This window comes from Dromaius novaehollandiae, chromosome 1, assembly GCF_036370855.1.
Source record: "Dromaius novaehollandiae isolate bDroNov1 chromosome 1, bDroNov1.hap1, whole genome shotgun sequence".
NCBI lineage: Eukaryota > Metazoa > Chordata > Aves > Casuariiformes > Dromaiidae > Dromaius > Dromaius novaehollandiae.
Window position 1 is genome coordinate 61,344,101 of NC_088098.1, and position 19,388 is coordinate 61,363,488.

Consider the following 19,388-nt stretch of genomic DNA (forward strand, 5'->3'; position numbering starts at 1 on the left):
TTTGCCTGCCCACATTTTAAGAAGTTTCAGCTTTTGCATTGCAAATTTTGCATTACTGTTACTCAATGAATTTTCACTCCTCTGATTCCGGCATGTATGATCTTCTCATCCAATGAGTATGTTAAATATCTACTAGATTAATATCCTCCCTTTTTTTCTTGTGCTCTTCCTTAATGTTTCCCAAGCATTAATACTTTTCCCCTTTTTTTTATGTTAAAAATAGATGGAATGAGGTATGTGTCTGGTTTTGAAAGGACCTGGCTTCTAAGGAACTCTGACCTTCCATCAGTTCAGTGAATGCTGTCTTCCACTTTGGAGAGAGTTGTGGGTTTTTTGTTCTTTGTTGTTTTTTTTTCTTTTTTTAATAATGAGTTGTTTTAATGGTCTTAAGAGAACTCTATGACCTGAAGCAGCCAAAAGATACATAATGACTCATGAAGATATTCTGTCCAAAAGTGTGTATACAAGGATCAAGGAAAGAAGGGGAGGGGGGGGAGGGGATGGGAGACAGCTGGGATTAGAGAAGATGAGAGCTGGAAGGATAATTAAAAGAACAGGGAGAGACAGTGAATATCAGACTAGAGAGGAGATGTCAGGTAATAAGAATTTTTGAGTTTTTTTTCTAATATATTTTCCAAGTATCTTTCAGCAGATGAGGAAGATAACAGAGAAGGCTAATGATTTATGAAATACATGCACAAACATATACACCCACACACACCTCTCTCTTGTGGCTGGATGAAAACAGACATGAAAAAATTGAAAGTATTTTGACCTGTTGCATGGCTGGAATGTAGCTGCCAGGCACAGTGTCCTCTGGAAAGCCCTCCTGCAGCAGCATGCAGATTTCTTCTGTAGCTACCAGAATTTTGGTGAGAGCATGCAGCTCTGTATTGACTTCCAAAATGGAAGGTGTCAGTTAGATTTTATGGAGTATAGCAAAACAGCCCAACAGTCTAAAAGCCCAAAAGGCTGCTCTGAAGTCTGAGCTCTCATGGAATGCACGCTGTACTGCTTTGTCCTCAGCAGTCTGCATCAGATGGTATAGCTGTAGTATGCCTTGACATTTTTTTGCCCTGGGTAGAAATATGAAACTTAAGGTAGGGAAGATAAGTAACAGGAGCAAAAATGGCAGCTCTGTCTTCCTGGTGGTATTTAAAAATGGGACCTTCTGTCTAGGACACTTTGCTGGTTAAGGTACTAGACTGAACTTCTGTCTGAAAAAAGTTCCTATCTCTGTCACAGACTTTCTGGATAATTACAGGCAAGTTGCTTTATATCACCAAACCTCAGTTTCTGTTCTGCCAAGTGAAGATGATGGCATTTCCCTCTCTTCCCCTGATCTGCCTGTTTCTAGGATGACCTGCTATGGGTGGAGATACTACTTTGAAGTGCTGCCACAGAATACTGCTATTTGCTGGTGTCCACTGTCACTGGTGCTTGCCAGCACTTTACTGCAGTCATCGCAAGGTGTTGCTTGTTACTAGCGCTAACGCGGTTGTGGCGAATATTGGCCGGGCTCTCATCGCTGAACAGGGAACTCGTTTTTTTTTGTTCCCATTAAATGCCATGGTGAATGTCCTTTTGTGAATTCAAGGTAGGGCCCTTGCTGTGTGGTCGTTAAATACACTGGAATAAGAGGCAATTCTTAAAGCCCTAGTTAAATAGGAAGGGTTGTGAAGTCTGGGGAATGCTAATTGCAGAAGATGAGGTCTGTGCTCTTCTCTTTCTTTGCTGACTGGTCAGCATCATGGTAAATGGAACATGTACCTCAGTGATGCCATTTGCTTTCTGCCTGGCAAAGGGGAGAGAGCATGCTGCACAACTGCTGCCCTCTGCTCACTATTTGGAGGAGAATGATTTAAAAACATGTTTTAGTGCTGTGTTCCAGTGTGGCTGAAATCTCAGTTTCATTTGCACATTGCATTTCTTTTGGTTGAATTAATTTCCCCCTTTCATTTCTGCATAGCTGTTCCAATGCTGTGAGATTTTTGTCATTTGAAGCAAGGAGACAATTTCTCAGAAAAAAATATGCAGGGTTGACAATCCTTTGAAAAGATTAATGGAGGGCATAGGTGAGAGGCCATGTGCTTTCAGCTTAAATAGTTTTCTGACTGCATTGCATATTTTGAAGTGCCATCTGAACAGGCAGACAGCAGAGGAGACAGGGAGTCATAAAGAGTAAAGGAAATAACAAAATGGGCTATTTTATTTAGGAGTATAGACTGTTTCCCAGAGGCTGACTGGGGGAAAACCTACCCAAACTGACAGTCAGCTCAGGCAAAGAAAAACTCAAATATTTGACAAAAGCTGAAAACTCTCAGGGAAAGGCACCTATCAAAGGTAAAGGGATCCTGCTGTGTCCTGCAGCTTTCCCATGATGATGTGCTGACCCAGGGGAGCTGCACATTGTTGCTGCCCTTCTTCTCTGCCCAAGGGTGGTCAGGTCCCTCTGCTGAAAGCCTGGAACTGCAGAAACACAAAAATCCAGGAGAGCAGAGCAAGCTGCAGTTGATGCTGGATAATAAAATTATCCCTCCCACATATAATGCTTTTCATTATGGATTTCTCAGTTCTTTTTGTTTGTTTGTTTGTTTGTTTTTATGAAGGAGGCAAGTGCTATTATCCCCATTTCATAGATGGAGAAATGGGGATAGTGACAGACGCTATTATTTGCCCAGTGTCATCCAGCTGAAAACATCCTCATTAGTGCAGAAGGAGGAAATGAGAATGAGAATACAGTGGAGGCAACTGCCTGGCTTATACAGTGTGGCTGTTCATTGTGAAAAGCATATCACAGATTAAACATCTCTCAAATCACAGCACATTCTCAATAACGGTATGACCACTGGGACTGTGGTGAAATCAGTATATATCTGTACACATTTTTTTTCCTCATAGTAAAAGCAGTAATCCTTGGCTGTGTACCCAAGTACAAAACTAGTTATATTCATTGATTGTTCCTGTTTTTCTGACTTGTGCTGTTTGTAGCACCTTGTTATATCTATTGCAAGCAAGAAAATCAGGCCTTCTAATTTTTTTCTGTATCAATAAAAAATTTTGGAATAGAGAAGAAAATTTTCCCTTTGCCAGTAAGGGACAACAAGGAACTCTCCTCCCTGCCTCCCCTGCATGTAGCAAAGGGATGAGGCTATGCCACCCCTCACTCTTAACATTTTCAGATGGTACCCAAATTCATCTCTGGTAGAAGGAAATGGTAGCTAGACAAGTAGGTGTCAGCTGCATTGCTTATACCAGACGACTCCATATTATGGTATTTATTTGGCCTTTTCTAGTCTTGTATCATGGTACCTAAACAATAGTGATCTGGACACTTGTCTGAGGCATTGCAAAGACGTGAAAAGATACCTTTTGTGTTAACAATTCCAGGCAAGCAGAAGAAGTTAGGCAGATCACAAACTGGTGAATTCGGGCAAAGGCAGGGGGAAAGGAGGCAGAAGGAATAACTGTAACAAGAGCTTGTTTTCAGATAGACTTGCTTTGTCCCTCTGCCATTATCAAGCAGCCAGATTTTCTGCATATTGGAATTCATTAAAGTGGTAAAGAACGAGGTGAAAGAGCAGGAAGTGAGAAGATTTACCAGTTGGGGAAACTCATGACTAGAGCAGGTGGTTTCTCCAGGAGGGATACGATATTGCAGGTGATGTACAAGACAGCTGAGTCAGCGTCTCTGACTTTGTCTCACTGAAACAACAGCAAAAACGTAGAGAACGAGGTGGATCTTCTGTGGTCTTCCTGGTATGTCAAATCCAGGACAGTTTTGAAGTCTCTCGTCTTGAAAATGAAAGTGTGAAGAAACCCAGTGTGTCTTATAAATAGTGATATTTACAGCAATTGAGATCATTGTGGGATGAGCAGAGAGACCAAAACTGCTGTAACAGAAGTGGCTTAAAAGGGGCTTCTAGTTAAAAGCCAGGAATACAGTAGAATGAACTGAAACTTCAGCCTTGTTTTGTGTTTTGTTTCCTTTTTGTTTCAAAGCCTCTCAACTAGAGCTGTGGGAAGAGAAGGTTAATAGAGGAGATAGGTGTAGAAGTCAGTATTAGTTGTCACTTGAAAGCCATGACTGACTCAGGCCACCATGAGCAAGGCAGAGGATAAAAATGTGTGTGTTGTGGATGAGAGAAAAAGAAGCGATGGGGAGAGGAGAAGGAGAGAAAACTGATTTTCAAGAGTAACATTCATTTGAACAGTGTAGTTTCTAAGAGAGCAATTTTGAAGGCCGGTGCTAGGAAAATCATCTCTATACGCTGGCTAGGAACCAACAGAGAGCTATCAACCTCCCACTTTACATTTAATAAATGTACAATGTGCTTCTCTTAAAAGGACAGTATGGCTTTTTCGCTCTTTTACTTGACAGGGTTAATTTCCTAATATCAGCTTATAGTACTAAAAATGTGTATTTCTTGTGATGATGTTGAAAGGAAGAAAGACTCTTGTAGTGAAAAATGTGAGTGTCCAGGTGGGGCCAAGCATCGTATGAATTGAAGGACTAATGATTTTTTAATTTTTTTAAAGTGTGTGCCCTGGGCTTTCTGAAAATAAAATCACTTTTATGAAATCTCAGGTTGCAGATTTGGAAAGAGGGAAGCATAGAATTTTAAATCTCTTTTGGAAGGTTTTGCCCCTCTCTGTTTAGAGTGTTGGTCCACTGGCCTTTTAACCACTCATACTACTATTTGTGTTTGTTTAGCACCATGTTTCCACTTGCTACACTTTACTGCATAGAAACAACTATTGGTTACCCTTATATTTGTGTATGTAGCACTACTGCATGAATGCTAAGTTTTTACCAAATATTGTCATCTTTCAAAATTAAATGAATCGGTTCCTCCTTCTGTGACCAGATACAGACTATGGTTCTCTGGGTTGGCAAAATTTTGCTTGAAATTTGCAGTGAAGGAGTTGGATGGCTCTTGATGCTTCCTGAGCTGGCTAATAATAAGCCCAAATGCAGGTCCAGATTTCTGGATCTGATACTGAATCGCAGAAGTGTTTGGAGATTCTGCCTGTGTGAAACAGCAGGATGCTTTGTATGGCTCCTATAAAATTATATTTTTATGGTAGGGAATACAGTTTAATATTATGGAGATAGTAAGAACAAAAATAAACTTAATTCATAAAAATAACTTCAAAAAGTTGCCATCTTGTTTTGTTGATGTTCTCCCATGAAACATTTCAACTTTGACAAAACATTTTCAGTGGAAAAAATATTCTTTCTGTATTTTTTGGGCCAGCTGTTTTCTCGAGTCTTAAGTCAGTCTAAATTATGCTCTGCATTAAAAGGCAGAATTTATGTTCCCACAAGTATCTGTTATCAACCTGAACTATTAATTTCTGTCCAGGGAACTAGAAATATAAAATATCCACAGCATGTGTGCTTGCCTTAGCTTGATGCAAGAGACAAGCACACAATCAACTATACAAATATCAAAGGCTAGGGGAACTGTTATCCACAAGTTGACTAATTACTTTAGTTTATTTGGTTAAACAAAGCTAGGCAGGGAATGCTAATTGAGCATTGTTTTCAACTTTTTCTTCTTTTACATTTTAATAATTTTCTATATTCATGCAACTCTTAGTTCCCCTGCTTATTTTCGCAGCATTGGCATAACCCGCTGGCCTCAAGGTTCATTTTTCTGCTCCTTAATGCTGTCCATGTTGAGAAGAGAACATGAAGTTAATTACATATTGAAAAATGTAGTCCCTAAGCTGCACGCTGCAATTTTTGAAGTGAAGCATTTGACTTGGGCTTGTCATCAGGGTCATGCTGTGCTTTTTTTCTGTTTTAACTGAACTGTTTGATTCAGGCCTGTCATTACGGGTGCCCTCTGCTGTAGCTGAGGGTAAATGCCAGTTAAAAAAAAAAAAAAAGTTTGCTAAGGGTAAGGAGAGTAGGTGAAAAAAAGAAAAGCTGAGAACTGCCTGGTAGTAGAAACTCCCTGATTCTCTACCCTTTTGCTCACCTGATCAACTCACTGGCTGTGCAGTTTTGTTCTCGTTGAAGCAGTGACCCAGAGACTGAGGAGTGGGATGCAGCCCTTGTGAACCAGCCGTCTTCCTGCTGCTGAAGTGCAGGCAGCTTTTTTCGGTAGGGCTGATGATTTCCTGCACCACTTTGAACTGCTTTGTTAGCACACAGACTGAGACTGCTGGCCACCAACAATTGGTGTTGCTGATGTAGCTCCCAAAATTTCATGGCTGTATCACAGAAGAGTACAGATCCCTCACAGGGACGTATAAGGAATAAGAGAAATGATCACATAGATTTTTGCATCTTTTTGTGGTGCTTGATGCAGTAGTGGTAGGTCTTTGAGAAAATGCATTACTGCTTTTTTTTTGTTGTTCCCTCACCAACCCCTCCCTCAACAAATGAGGATAAAATATCATTTCATTATTTAATTTGACCCAAGAAAAGCTGGCATTTCATCATTGTTCTAGTAGTTGTTCTTAAAAAAATTTTTTTTTAAACATAACTATGGTTACTAGTGAGAAAAAGGCAAGGGTGTTTTGGCAGAGAAAGTATCTTTTGGTAGACCAATTTAGACCAATTGTTTGTGGTAATTAAAGGTATTTTCTTTCCTCACAAACTTTGGCTCACTTACAGGCTTAAACCCCTAAGCTATACTTGCGTTTCTGCTTGAAGTGAACATATGGATGTTACTGGATTAGTCCACACACACTGAATTAATAATCATGATTGGCACATAGGACTTGAAGGGTATGTCCAGAAAAGATAGAAATCAGAGTAAAAATGGTATAGCTGTAATGGAAATTAATGATACAGTGTTAAAAAAAAAACCAAAACCCTACCAGTATGTATAACACAGAATTCACATGACTCAAAACTACTTTGGAGAAGTAAGGAAAAAAATATCTACAGGTTTTGTGTCAACTCAAAGTTGGACGTGGATTTTGGTAGCAGTCTTTGTGATCTTGTGCGTGAGGAAAGTATCATAAGGATCTCTTAAAAAAAGGTATATCTTTCCAGATTTAGATTAGAGGGCAAATGATGCTAATAATAATAATATAGGCTAGATATTTGAGGACATGATTTCTTCAATACCTGCTACAAAGGGCTATAATAAGTTGATGTTATTTTAGAATTTATTTCAGCATGACCTTACAGAAAAGCTATTCTTTAAATATAACTCTGGATCAAACATTAACAAGATGATTCAGTTCATGTCAAATGACGTCTAATTAAGGTTTTCGATTTTAAAAGGTGAATTCTGAGAAATTAAGGAAATTGGTAAAGTGGACTGGACTCAACAATGCGATATTTTTAATAAGAGACTGTTTCAAATCTCTTTTTATCACAGACAAAAAAACCCTTGAAATTTGTGTCCTCAAAAAAAATGCGGGGGGGGGAGTCTCTAGAGAGGAGTTCCAAACCGCAGTGGGGATCAACCCATTAAAGTGCTTTCAGGAGCCCATAGGAATTTAGAAAAATGATACTGATCACTTAAGAAAGTGTCTTGGAAGTCCAGAAATGGTGGACTGCTGTGTGACTTTCCAAAAATTAAGCTAACTTAAATCTTGCAAGAGAAATTGAAAGCAAATATAAAAGGTTTTTCTAGTCTTGCAAATAAAGACAACAAAGTGTGTGGGTGTGTGTGTGTACGTGTGCAAGGGAGGGAGAACACTTTACAGTGAGAGATGACAGTTTGGATGTTTACCAGTCTGGCTCCAAAACTGTGAGTATTTGCCTCAGTTTTCCATAAGTAAGATCATAGAAAGCACAGCAGCATGTATCTGACAGCTAATGAGATAGAGGAGGAAGCAGAAGTTTCTGTAGCTGTCACAGAGATCAAACTCTAAGAGCTAAATGTTATCATCTTCTCTTTTACAGAGAAAACTATATATTTCCGTGCCAGAATACTGCAAAAATGGCACATGCCATTTCAGATCTGTTAAGAAATATTGTTGAAATACACATCCAATACTTCCTGGTGCTGTGTGACTGGAGGATAGCAAATATTTATATTTAACCCATCAAAGTAACTGCAGACCTGTTAGTCTGCTCTTGATGACTGTGAAATGGAACAAATTTTGAATAAGACAATAATTTAAGAATTGGAAGTAAATGTTAAGTTTCATTAAACAGTGTGTATTTACTGAAAGGAGACTGATCTCCCGAACTAGCTTGCTTGAAAACGGATTTTCTAGACTTGACTAATCTGGGACTAATCTAACTGATTTATTAAAGCATTTGTTATGGGATTTGACAAATTATTAAATCAATCAGAAAAAATGGGGATTCACACAAAAGGTAGTTCTAACATGGGTAAGGAACTTAAAGAGGACTCAAAAATGAGCTGTGCTGTGAACAGAAACATTGGGCTGTAAGAATTTCTCAAGTCTGATTTGGGGATTTATTTTATTTATTTCTGATCATGGGATAAAAATGATAGTGTGCTAAATAACAAAGTTGGGAGGCATTCTTATGCTCAAAATTTTGTTTATGGGCAAAGAGTAAGCACAACTTCTATATAAATTTATATAAAACCAAGAATTTATTGGTAGTGTAAATGAAATCTTAACAGCCTAATCCAAGAATCATTATTAGTCCAGATGTAATTATTACAGAAAGAGAGAGAATTCATCTAGGCAGAAGAAGTTTCAGTAATAATACAGTTAAAATTATTGGACACACACTTCTTAGTTTCTACCACTTTTCCTGATGTTATACTCACCCTGCCCTAGCCCTCCGGGTGCCGAGGTTGGTAGTTTCATTCTGGTGGTGGTGGTGGGAGTGTTAAGGCAAGTCGTTAGCATCTGGAGTCCTCCGCTGGGAAAATACAAGGTTCATGCTGATGGTTTCTTCTTCCTAGCTGTAGGTGCCACTTGAGGTCAGTTTTATGTTTGCTAACATGCTTTTACGCCTTGCTCTTTCTTCACTGGTCTGCTGCTCAGTGTTATAACTGAATTTACTATATATGGTTGGTGCCTTTTACATATGTTAGATACTATTTCTTTGTTCTCTTTGTTGCCCCTCAGACCAGTTTTGTCCAGCCCCAGGTCTGCCTTTCTTTGACTGCCCATTGCTGAGTGGTTTATAGCTGTGGGATCTCTGTTGTCGAGTCTGTGTCCCATCTTGAATCATCCCGTGCCTGGACTTCTGCTGTGCCTCAGCTTCTCCAGGCCTCTGCTAAGACACCAGGCCTGTAGTTCTCTCTACTATGTCATTTTTTTAGAGTCATAAAACCTGGGTGGTACCATTCAAAGATAAACTAAAGTAAAACATATTAGCCATAGCCACCTGGTCAGCTGGAATAATTGGTGTTACAGCTAAACCAAATGAAACAAAGCTGTAGATAGGTCAAGGAAAGTTCAGACAGTGTAAACCTGACAAGCCTCAGTCCTAAGGCCTTGCAAACTCAGTACAAAGCCTGTGGCCCATTACTTAATGATAATACTGTGTTACAGAGTAACAGCACTGTAAGCACAGATGATGTTTGGCATATTATACTGCCCAAGCTGGAAGATGTGGATGGCTTAAGTCATGTGACAAAACCTAATAGTTCAGAGAATAAGGTGATACTCATAGGGACTAAGAAAACATATTGCTTCTATAAGCTGGGACCTTGCCAGTTACTTTGAAAAGAACAGATGAAGAAGAGGGCTTGTGAGTAATAGTTATTAACAGAAAGAAAAAAAAAATGCAAAAGGCATGTGTGATCCTAGGATGTGCTGCATATGATAGCTTCAGTAGGGCTAGGAAAAATAAACATTGTTGCTCACCGATGGATCTTCATCTGAAATGGTGTTTTGTTCTGGATGCTTGCGTTCAGGAAAGGCATGTTCAAATTGGAGCAGATGAAGAAAACGGCCATGAGAAATGGAGAAGCTGTGTGCGTTTATTGCATGAGCACAGATAGTGCAAGCCAGGTTCACTAGTGTGGCTCTAACTGAGGTGCAAAGGTGTAAGGAATGCACTGGGAGCACACTTGGGTCGCCTCCGTGATGCTAACTTGGATGTGGAAGCAGCAAGCCATGTCTGCAGGATCTGGTGTTGGAGGGAATAAACTTTTTGGGCTCATTAGACCAGGAGCGGCACTGTATGAACATGTCTGTCATGTTTCTGGACCCAAGTGGATGTGTCTGCGTATCAAAGTGCTGCACTATGTGGGTATGGTATTGGCCCCTAGTTGATTTGGGAGCTCTATGCTGCAGGCCCAGGAATAGATATTTCCTTGAAGAGCTGGTACATTTAGTCATGGGAATGGTACTCAACACAGGGAATGAATGACTTAATGAAGAGTTTCAGGAGGGATGGATGTGACTGTAAAATAGGGCCAGGAAGTAGTGAAGGATTTGGAGTGGGAGGCTCGAGCTCCGCTCCAAAGATCCTTTAAGCTGCAGACATAGTATGACTTGTGCCTGACTCTCTGGAGCTCAGTGTGCAATTGAACTCATGCATGAATGGTTGATGAACTCATCCATTTTCTGATTGTCTCTCAATTTTTTATTTTCTTTTCATTTTTGCTAGCTAGCAGAGATTGATTGTGAAATCAACTGTTAGATTGAAATAATTCCTGTGCCTTGATTTAGTTGGGAGAAGCCACTTGCTGCAGTACATTTCAATTGTGCTTCAGTCCTCACCTCATTACACACTTCATGTTTTCATAACACTCTCTTTTTTTAGTGTTTAACTCTCATTAACTGTTTCTCTCTTCTCTCGTTCTTGTTTTGATGCTCTTTTCATGATTTTAGCTGTGTCTTTTCATACTTACTCTCTTCTTTTGATCTTGCTCCAGCTCACCCTTTAAATTGTTCTAAACTCTCTTTCTCTCTACCTTTTCTCTCTTGTTTACTGCAACTTCCTCCATCCCAAATGTCTCTTGTCTTTCTTTCTTTTTTATTTTTGACTCTTCCTTTTCTGTTGATTGTAAATAGCATTGCCAGTTCTTTAAATTCTTCTGTCTTGCTCTGTTCAGTGGCTGTCATACAGGATTTTGGAAATACTTTTCCTTCTTCACACAAAATCTGCATGTTATCATTGATGTAAATGGAAAACTCATTACAAAAATGAAAACATGAAAGCGGCATCTGTTTTGCATGTTATGAAACACCTACTTTTTCATTGCTATTAAAATTTTTGGTGGTACTTTAAATCAAAGGTGAACTGGAGTTAAAGGCTGAACTGCAAATGCTATCACAGATCGTAATGAGAAGGGAAAAATTGTCACCTTCAAATTTGGAAAAAAAGCTATTTTCACTGGGCTTTGTTTTCAAAAACAAGCCCATGTTGACAAGTTTTCCTCCTTATCCATCCTCTTAATGGCCAGCTGAAATATTTACAAGGAAAACTGAAGACTGAACTCAAATTATTAATTTATTATTTAAAGGTGGGATTTTACAGCTTTCTGAAAAAATATCTGGTATTTTTACTGAATACAGGGCATAGGGTGATGTTTGTAATTTCCTGGGAGCACCTGCCCTTGCTGAGTTATCATGTACAAAACAATTAATTACATAATTTTCTGTAGTTGCATCAGTTATATCAGATTCTAGATGTTTGTATGATGTGAAGCAAGGCATTCTGTATTACACGTTTGTTCACTTGTTTATAATTAATAGCAAAGGCATTTCAAGAAAGAGGCTGGCGCTCTCTGCCAGAGGGATATACATATCTGCAGGTTTGGTGTTTGTCTTGGACAACTTGGCAAATATTTTGGCTGCAGGGAGACTTGAGGTCTTAGGCAAATATGCTATATCAAGGCTCCATGATGTTTTTGTTCGTTTGTTCATAGGGCTTCTGGAGCATTTCAGACTCAAAATAGGTATTTTTTCTGCTTTTCTTTCAGGGAAAATAGTATTGATTTTACAAATTTGCGTTAGGGGCTTTGTTCAACTAATGCAGTTTTCCTGGAGTCAATGATTCACAGCTCCCCATGACTGCTAACAGCACAGGGTGCAGTTTACCACGTTCCGGTTCTCCGGGGCAGGTAGCAGCGATTCAGAAGGGAGGCTTAAGCCATCACGGTGCTTCTCCTACACGCGCTGACTTCCCATGCGGCAAACCCACTGGTACAGCCTTGTGCCAGGTTCTGATGCTCCCAGACAGTGCTCTAGAGCGGTGTCTTGGATTATGGAACTAATTACAGCAGCTCTCTTTCTGTATATATTTCCATGCCAGCTGTTAATGCTTCTTCAACTAAGGAGTGCTAGTTAATAGTTTGGAAGAGAGGAGTAAGAAGGTAAATTATAGTGGAAATGGGGCATGAGATGAGGTGCAGTGCTACAGATGGCAAAGTTGCTCTGAAGCAAAGGGGCTGAAGAGGAGAAGGCTGACATGCTTGCAGTGTTGTAACTATGTTTAGTTATGGAGAACCAGTCTGCAATGTAAGCTGAGTGAAGAAGCAAGTTGCGTATTTTGTTTTATTTCATTTCATTTTCTGTAAAGGATATGAGGCTTTGAATAGAAACTTAGCAGAAGGGAGGAAAAAACAACCCATAGCTTGTGCAGGGTTCTTGTATGCTCTTGCTCCAGGCTCTGTTTAAGTTCAGAATGCCCTTGAAAACACTGGTGGCCTTTTTTTCATGACAGGACTAGCCTTTGAAGTAAACCAAACTGATGCTAATGACAGCTGCTTCAGACATTTAAATGCCAGGTCTCTTGCAGTCTACACATGAACTTTATTTAAACAAACCTGCTTATTAAAATTTCTCATCTCACTTTTAGCATAATATTAAAGCTGGATACTTAAAAGTCTCTGATGTTTGGGATTGCTCTCCTGTTGTCCATGTCCAGTTACAATTATGTTGCTTTGGAACAAGATGGTTGCCAGCAGGAGATACTGAAAAGTGCCAAATTAAATTTCAAATACATTTTGTTCTGTGTTCATGGTGAGAATTATTTCTCCACTAGGTTTGCTATGTTCAGCAAAAAGAGCTCAGGTTGCCTTTACGCTCTTTGTAGTATCAGTTTTGTGGAGTCTTCAAGGCTGTCTTAATGGCTAGTGCCCTTGGCACCTTCCTCTGTGCACTGGCATAGCGTGAATGGCATGGGCCCTGGTTTAAAAAAAGGGTGGGGAATCCTTCCATCCAACTAGTCTGTAGTCCACCCTCTTTGTACCCTGCTGCAGACTTGAGAGGTGTCTCTGGGAAATGGGATGTTGTTCAGTTGTAACATATTCAGTTGTTTTTATGGCCCTGCTTTCAGGGAGCCTAGATAAGGCAGTGCAAATTATAACAAAGTGAAGGGGAAATATTTATGGAAGCCATTTAAATCTGCCGGGACTGAATGATTTTTGGTGGCTGGCTAATAATTGATTCTTCACTACCAAGCAAATGCTTTTAATTCCTTTTTGTATTTGAGTATTTGGCTCCGAAATCCAGATTTTGGATTCATTGCGTATACTTCATTAGCATGCTAGGGATAGCCTCTAGCTATCTATGCAAATCTGTGTATCCATTTTGCATTTGAGGCAATTAGCTTAACTGATATTAGGAATAGACACTAATTGGGCGGGAAGGAAAAGGTAGGAAGCAACATGCCAATGGCAGTTAAGATAATGCATCACATTTTACCTATGTAAGTTGTTTTTGTGAAAGAAGCTCTTTTAAAATGTCAAATAAGCCTGACAAAAACTTGAACTCTCGCAAGGTGGACTGTGTAGCATTTCCTACTTTATACTACTGGGTAAGCTGAAAGACACAGTATACGTTATGTTTAGTTTTACACAATAAATCACAGTCAAATATAAAGAAAGAAGAGAGAAGTTCCAGGCCTATCAGTAGACGTGTCTCTCTCAAGTTTCTGCAAAATGAGCAATATTGAATTATTGAACTTCCTGTGGCAAAGCTCATCCATAACATCAGTGATGTAGATTAGGGATTTGGTACTTAGAATGGAAAATAAAGCATTAAAAATCTTTGTATTCTGTTTGTAATGAAAATAATTGCCCATTTTACCAATAGCTGATAGTGTCTTGTGTCTTGTGGCCCTGAAGTATAGCTCCCAGAAATGCTGTGGCTATACCTTAGGTACTTTACAATCTAACCAACCCATTTTCCTCTCTCTTGTTAATCCCCAGAATGCAACAACAACAACAACAACATCGAATTTTCACAGCTGCCCTTCTGGCACTTGTTTTCATTCTGGCAGCTGTGAGCACCACTGAGGCTGGCAAAAAAGAGAAACTAGGTAAGGTCCAATGTAATCCAAAATTAATCCCTGAGGTAGATTGCATGGGTGGGAGAATGTCAAATGCTTCTGGTCTTGTTATGAAATTCAGGGCAGTCATTAACCTTTTGACATACAGGGTAGGGATTTGTGGCTGTGACATGCTACTTTATGTTAAATAGGAAAAGAGAAATTAGTTTCCATGAAAGCTGCCAACTAGACAGCCCCAGAGACTGAAGTCCTCAGTTTATCACAGAGTGGGTATTGCAAGTCAGCTTTCCTTAAAATTTGCTCTGGGTCTGAGTTCATGCTTGAAGAGAGAACCACAGAGGAGCAGTTACGTTGCTCATTCAGTGTCGTATATGAAAATGCTATCAATTCTATGTGATGTGGAAATCATTCAGCAATGAATTGAACTAAGCCTCTGCTTCACATAGACAACCAGACATCCAGTGGTAATTGCTTCCTGTCAGTGATGAACTCAGACCTCATTATAGGTGAGACAGGCCTGAGGTGGAAAATTCACATCTATCATACCCAGTTTTAATGATTTTTACGGATGACATCTTTTGGTGTTTTTCTTAAAGTCTTGCTATTTACGGACTACTTACATACTGGTTAATATGACCTGTGAGTCCTTTAGAATTAGTGCTCCCATTAGAAAAGAATGTTTCTAACTGTTGTGGTTGTATGGAAATATGAGAAAATGTGAACCAACATATACAAAAACTAAAAGGCAAATCATTCTGTACATGTTATTTAAAGCTGCTTGTGCTCGCAATCTTTTGAACACGTGGGTTGGATAACACTGCTAATTTTCCTCATCAGACTTAGGTGTAAGGATTTAAATGAAGACCCGTCCTTTTGTCCCGGAGCAGCAAAACCCCTTTATTGTCAGCATTTAGAGGTGTTCTGATCAGATTCTGACCATTTACATGTAGGATGATCAACAACCATATTAAACTTGCATTCAAATACCCTGCTCCATCTAGTTTGCTCTTTCCTTTGAAGCTTAGGTTATATTCTGACACAGACTGTAACATGCTATACAAATGAAAAGTTTGTATCCCATGCTCTTCCCTGGAGGTGCTTAAATCCTTTGATATATGATGTCAGCACAGAAATTTCTTACCTTACTGTGTAAGGCTTCAGCTGACGCTGAAAATATTTATATGCCGTCCATTACTAGGGGACAGAGGAACGTCCTTTCTGAGTGAGCATTCCTGCATGTTTTGATCAGTGATCCTTGAGGGTGTCTAGACTATTCCCCCTTCCCAAAATGAGAATCCACTCCAGAATATCTGTGTGGTCCAATATACAGTGAGACTGAATTTGAGTGATCCATTCTGGTTTGGAGTCAAAGTCTAGGAGGCTGATCTGTTTCTCTAGACCTGTGAAGAGGATGCTGGATCTTTTGCCTTTGAAGAACTTGTGTTAAGACTATCTCCTTTATCTATTCTTTCATGTGTAGTGACTGTTTAACAAGCCTAATGAATGGAAACTTTTCCATAAGCTCTGGGTATTGACCATTTCTCTTGCTTGCATTTGATTCCTTGGCATCATCCAGAGAAAAAGGCGAAGAAGTCCGACTGTGGGGAATGGCAGTGGAGTGTCTGTGTGCCCACTAGTGGTGACTGCGGCCTGGGGACACGTGAGGGCACTCGCAGTGGAGCTGAGTGCAAACAAACCACCAAGACTCAGAAGTGTAAGATTCCCTGCAATTGGAAGAAGCAATTTGGAGGTAAGCTTCACTCTCCCAAGGGATTTGCTTATTTTTTTTTTACCTAAGTTTGGAGAAGGAAGTCTGTATTTTCTGCTTAGCTCTGGCAAGTGTCTTGGTGAAGGGGCTGATACTTCCTTGTTTCAAATTCATTGCAACTAAATGATGTAAGGCTATCAGAAGGCAGCCTCCTCAGAGCAAGCAACCCCTGTAGCAGACAGTCTATATAACCTACTTAGTATAACCTCAGTGTTCCAGCAGCATGTGTAACTGTGCTCTCCTTTGGTGGACAGTCATGTTTAAGGCAGCACTGTTCTCTCACAGGTGTGAATCTGTGCTATGGATACGATAGTCTGTACATGACCTTATGATGTGTGATTTGTAGCATGGAGCATGAACTTGACAAGTTCATTGCTGCACATACGTTCTTGAAACTATTTAAGCCCTGTTTGCTGCTCTTTGGCATCACACAAATGGAGTATCAGCCATATAGAATGTGAACAACATATCCCACTGTTGTTTTTTCTATCTATTTGGTAACTGCATAGTTGCATGTGTCTTCCTTTATATGACAATAATGCCATATTGGTGCCAATCCAGAGAATTCCATTTTAAAGCATTTTTGTTTGGGGGACAAACTTATCCTTGTAACTGCTCTTTAAATTTGTCTTGGGCTTTCTTTGGTTGCATGATCCTTCTGTCTACAAGCACTGGCAGTCCGTGATTTCCTATTAGACTCAGATAACTTGTTTCATGCTCAGTCATTCTGTTTTAAAAATTGCCATGTATTCACTTTTTGCAGCGGAGTGTAAATACCAGTTCCAGGCCTGGGGAGAATGTGACTTGAATACTGCCCTGAAGACTCGAACTGGGAACCTAAAGAGAGCCCTTCATAATGCTGACTGCCAGAAGACTGTCACAATCTCAAAGCCCTGTGGGAAGCTTACCAAACCCAAACCTCAAGGTAAATTCCATTTGCTGACAGCTACACACTAGTTCATTTAAATGACTGGATTTGTGATGTCCCACATGCTTCAGTAGGAACTTAGTAGTACAGAAGAGATTGTACTTGGTCTTTCTTTAGTGCTGTACTGCTGCGTCTAATCTCCCAGCAGTCAGGCAGACAATATTCTTGAGCTGTGTAGCCATGGCAGTCTGACAGACAAGAAATGAGCTGAAGATTAGGGCCTTAATTTGAACCTTAGACCACTTACACTGCTACCAGTTTGCTGATGCTCACTAGATCTTCAGAGTACAGATGCTTTTCCTAACTCATTTGTTGACATGAACGCACCAATAATAGCATGCAAAAATGTCTCTTACAAGATAAACATACCTTTCATATAGGTTGTATTTGGTAATGAATAATGTCTAGTTGAAAAGGGACTGCTTTCTTTCTGGGCAGGTGGTAATGAAGGGATGTAATGGAATGCTCTCTGAGCACTGAAAAGAGGATATGTGAATGTTCTGCATGCTTTGGGTTATAAACTGTTCTGGGAGAGGATAATGGGAAGGAGAATAGGGAATGTGTGTGTCTTATTCAACTGCAGTTGACAGTGTAATTCCTAGCACATGGATAGGTATATGCCTTGTCACTACTTTTGTGTTTCCAAATACCACTTAGACAAACTTATTTTCTTTCTAACCATTAAGGGTTTTTAATGTACACATTTGTTGCAATAGCAGGATGTATGTAGAATGATTTCTAGTGAGAGATGAAATTGTGAGATGTTGTTTGAAATACAGAAGTAATGTGGATGCTACCAGCTATGCTACTCTGGCATTTGTTTGCTGTAAACCAACTGTGGTTAAACACGTTCCAGGCTTTGAATATTTGGATTATTATGAAGATACATTTGATTAGGAGTGACAGGTGGAGCTTGGACGAGCAATTTTCAAGCTGTGGACTTCAGTGCACCAGTGATCTGTGGGGTACTTGCAGGTGGCCTGGGCTGCTTGTGTAGTCTGAGACGCATCTGATTAGGTTAAAAGCATATCCTTTAGTGTGCACGCATCCACCTACTTTGCAGTCAGTAGAGCTGTAACTGGTTTTCCTTGCACATCTTCCATGGAGTTATCAGATAAGCACTGAGTCTGGAAGCTATGTGGATAACGACAAGCTGTGAAGCAGAAAGGATACAACTAGATTTTCGGAGACCAGCTGACTTTACTGAGTTGGCAGCAATAAGCATCTTCATTTGGGGATGGAAGTGACTGAAAGGGAATAAATACAGGATGAGCTGTGTAATTTTATTGTTTATTAGGTTGGGGGACGGCTTCTTTTTTTTCTTTTTTGGAGTAAGTTTCCATGCCTAAGTGGCAGTTGGGAGTTTACTGAATGAAGCTTCCTATTGTGCTGCCAGAAGGCCGCTGCCGTCTGAGCCACGACTAGCTGTCTGCCTTGTTCGGCCCTTGCTGAGTCAGTATATTCTATCAATGGCTGTCAGAAGAGGGAAGAGGCAGACAGAGCTGAGTGGTGATGCAGGATCATTCTGTGAGAGCAGTGCTGTTGGATGGTACAGAGGAGTTTTCAAGCTATAGTTTTAAAGGCAGCGTCTCAGAGCTTGCTGAATTGGAGTAATTTTAGCTGAGGTCTAGATATGAGTGAGTTGCAGCTGGACTTGGATTGTGAAACTTGGATTGTGAAACTTGGATTGTGACTGGCTGCAGCAAATATAGTTATGTGGTGCAACTTAAATGAGAAACCCATCTTCATTTGATTTGAAAGAACGTGAATGGAGAAGTAGGTACAAATGTAGGTTGTGATCATAAGCCCTCGGCAGAAATTCTGCTCTCCTGATTTGCATTAGAAATCTTATAGCATCTTCCTGCATGCCGCCTGCTCATTCATCTGCTGTTGGCATTAGCAGGGGCAGCACATGTGGAAGTCAAACACAGCAAGTCTGTCAAGGCCCTAAGCTAAAGATAAGAAATCCATATTGCAGATCTGAGACAAGAGTCTGTGTGTAACTTCATAGAAGCTACATGGGACAGTGTATTGGTGGTAATAGTAGGAACTAGAGTAAGAATTTACGTCAATAAGATTAACACTGTATGAAATTTTGTGCCCTGCTGAACTTTATTTTAAAGATCTGAATGCTGAAATGTTAATGGGAACAAGAATCTGTATTTCTGTTTTCTTCCTGAGGTGAAAGAAATTACAGGTTGGAGGTTAGCCCCCCCCCGGGTCTAAGTGGAGGAAGAATTAAACCATATTCAATGTATAGTTAGAATAGGACCCAATTTAATTCTTTGAAGAATGAAGTATGAGGTATTTGTTGTTTGATCACTTAGAATGGAATGCAGGCACATATTTGGCTCGCTTTTCACCCCCTGCTAGTCTCACATCAGTGACTCAAGACTACAAGAGAAAAAGTGTACGATAGCTTATTTGGAAGAAGCACTTTTTTCTGAGACACACTGTTGTATAAGGTCTGTATTTATATGCAACTGGACCTGTAAATGCTGATTAACTGCAGTCGGTTCCCACAGTGATTGCCTAGAATAGCAAGGCAG

At 39.9% G+C, this 19,388-nt stretch overlaps 1 protein-coding gene across 3 annotated transcripts in view; it reads left to right on the forward strand.

Moving 5' to 3' along the window:
- PTN (pleiotrophin) overlaps positions 1-19,388 on the forward strand; it is a 78,817-nt gene that overhangs the window by 40,710 nt on the left and 18,719 nt on the right. For all 3 annotated transcript variants that reach the window (XM_026119737.2, XM_026119736.2, XM_026119734.2), the window contains exons 2-4: positions 14,064-14,173; positions 15,720-15,893; positions 16,675-16,836. In XM_026119737.2, the coding sequence (XP_025975522.2) occupies positions 14,065-14,173; positions 15,720-15,893; positions 16,675-16,836 (445 nt within the window). In that variant the 5' untranslated portion in view covers position 14,064. The remainder of the gene's footprint in view (positions 1-14,063; positions 14,174-15,719; positions 15,894-16,674; positions 16,837-19,388) is intronic.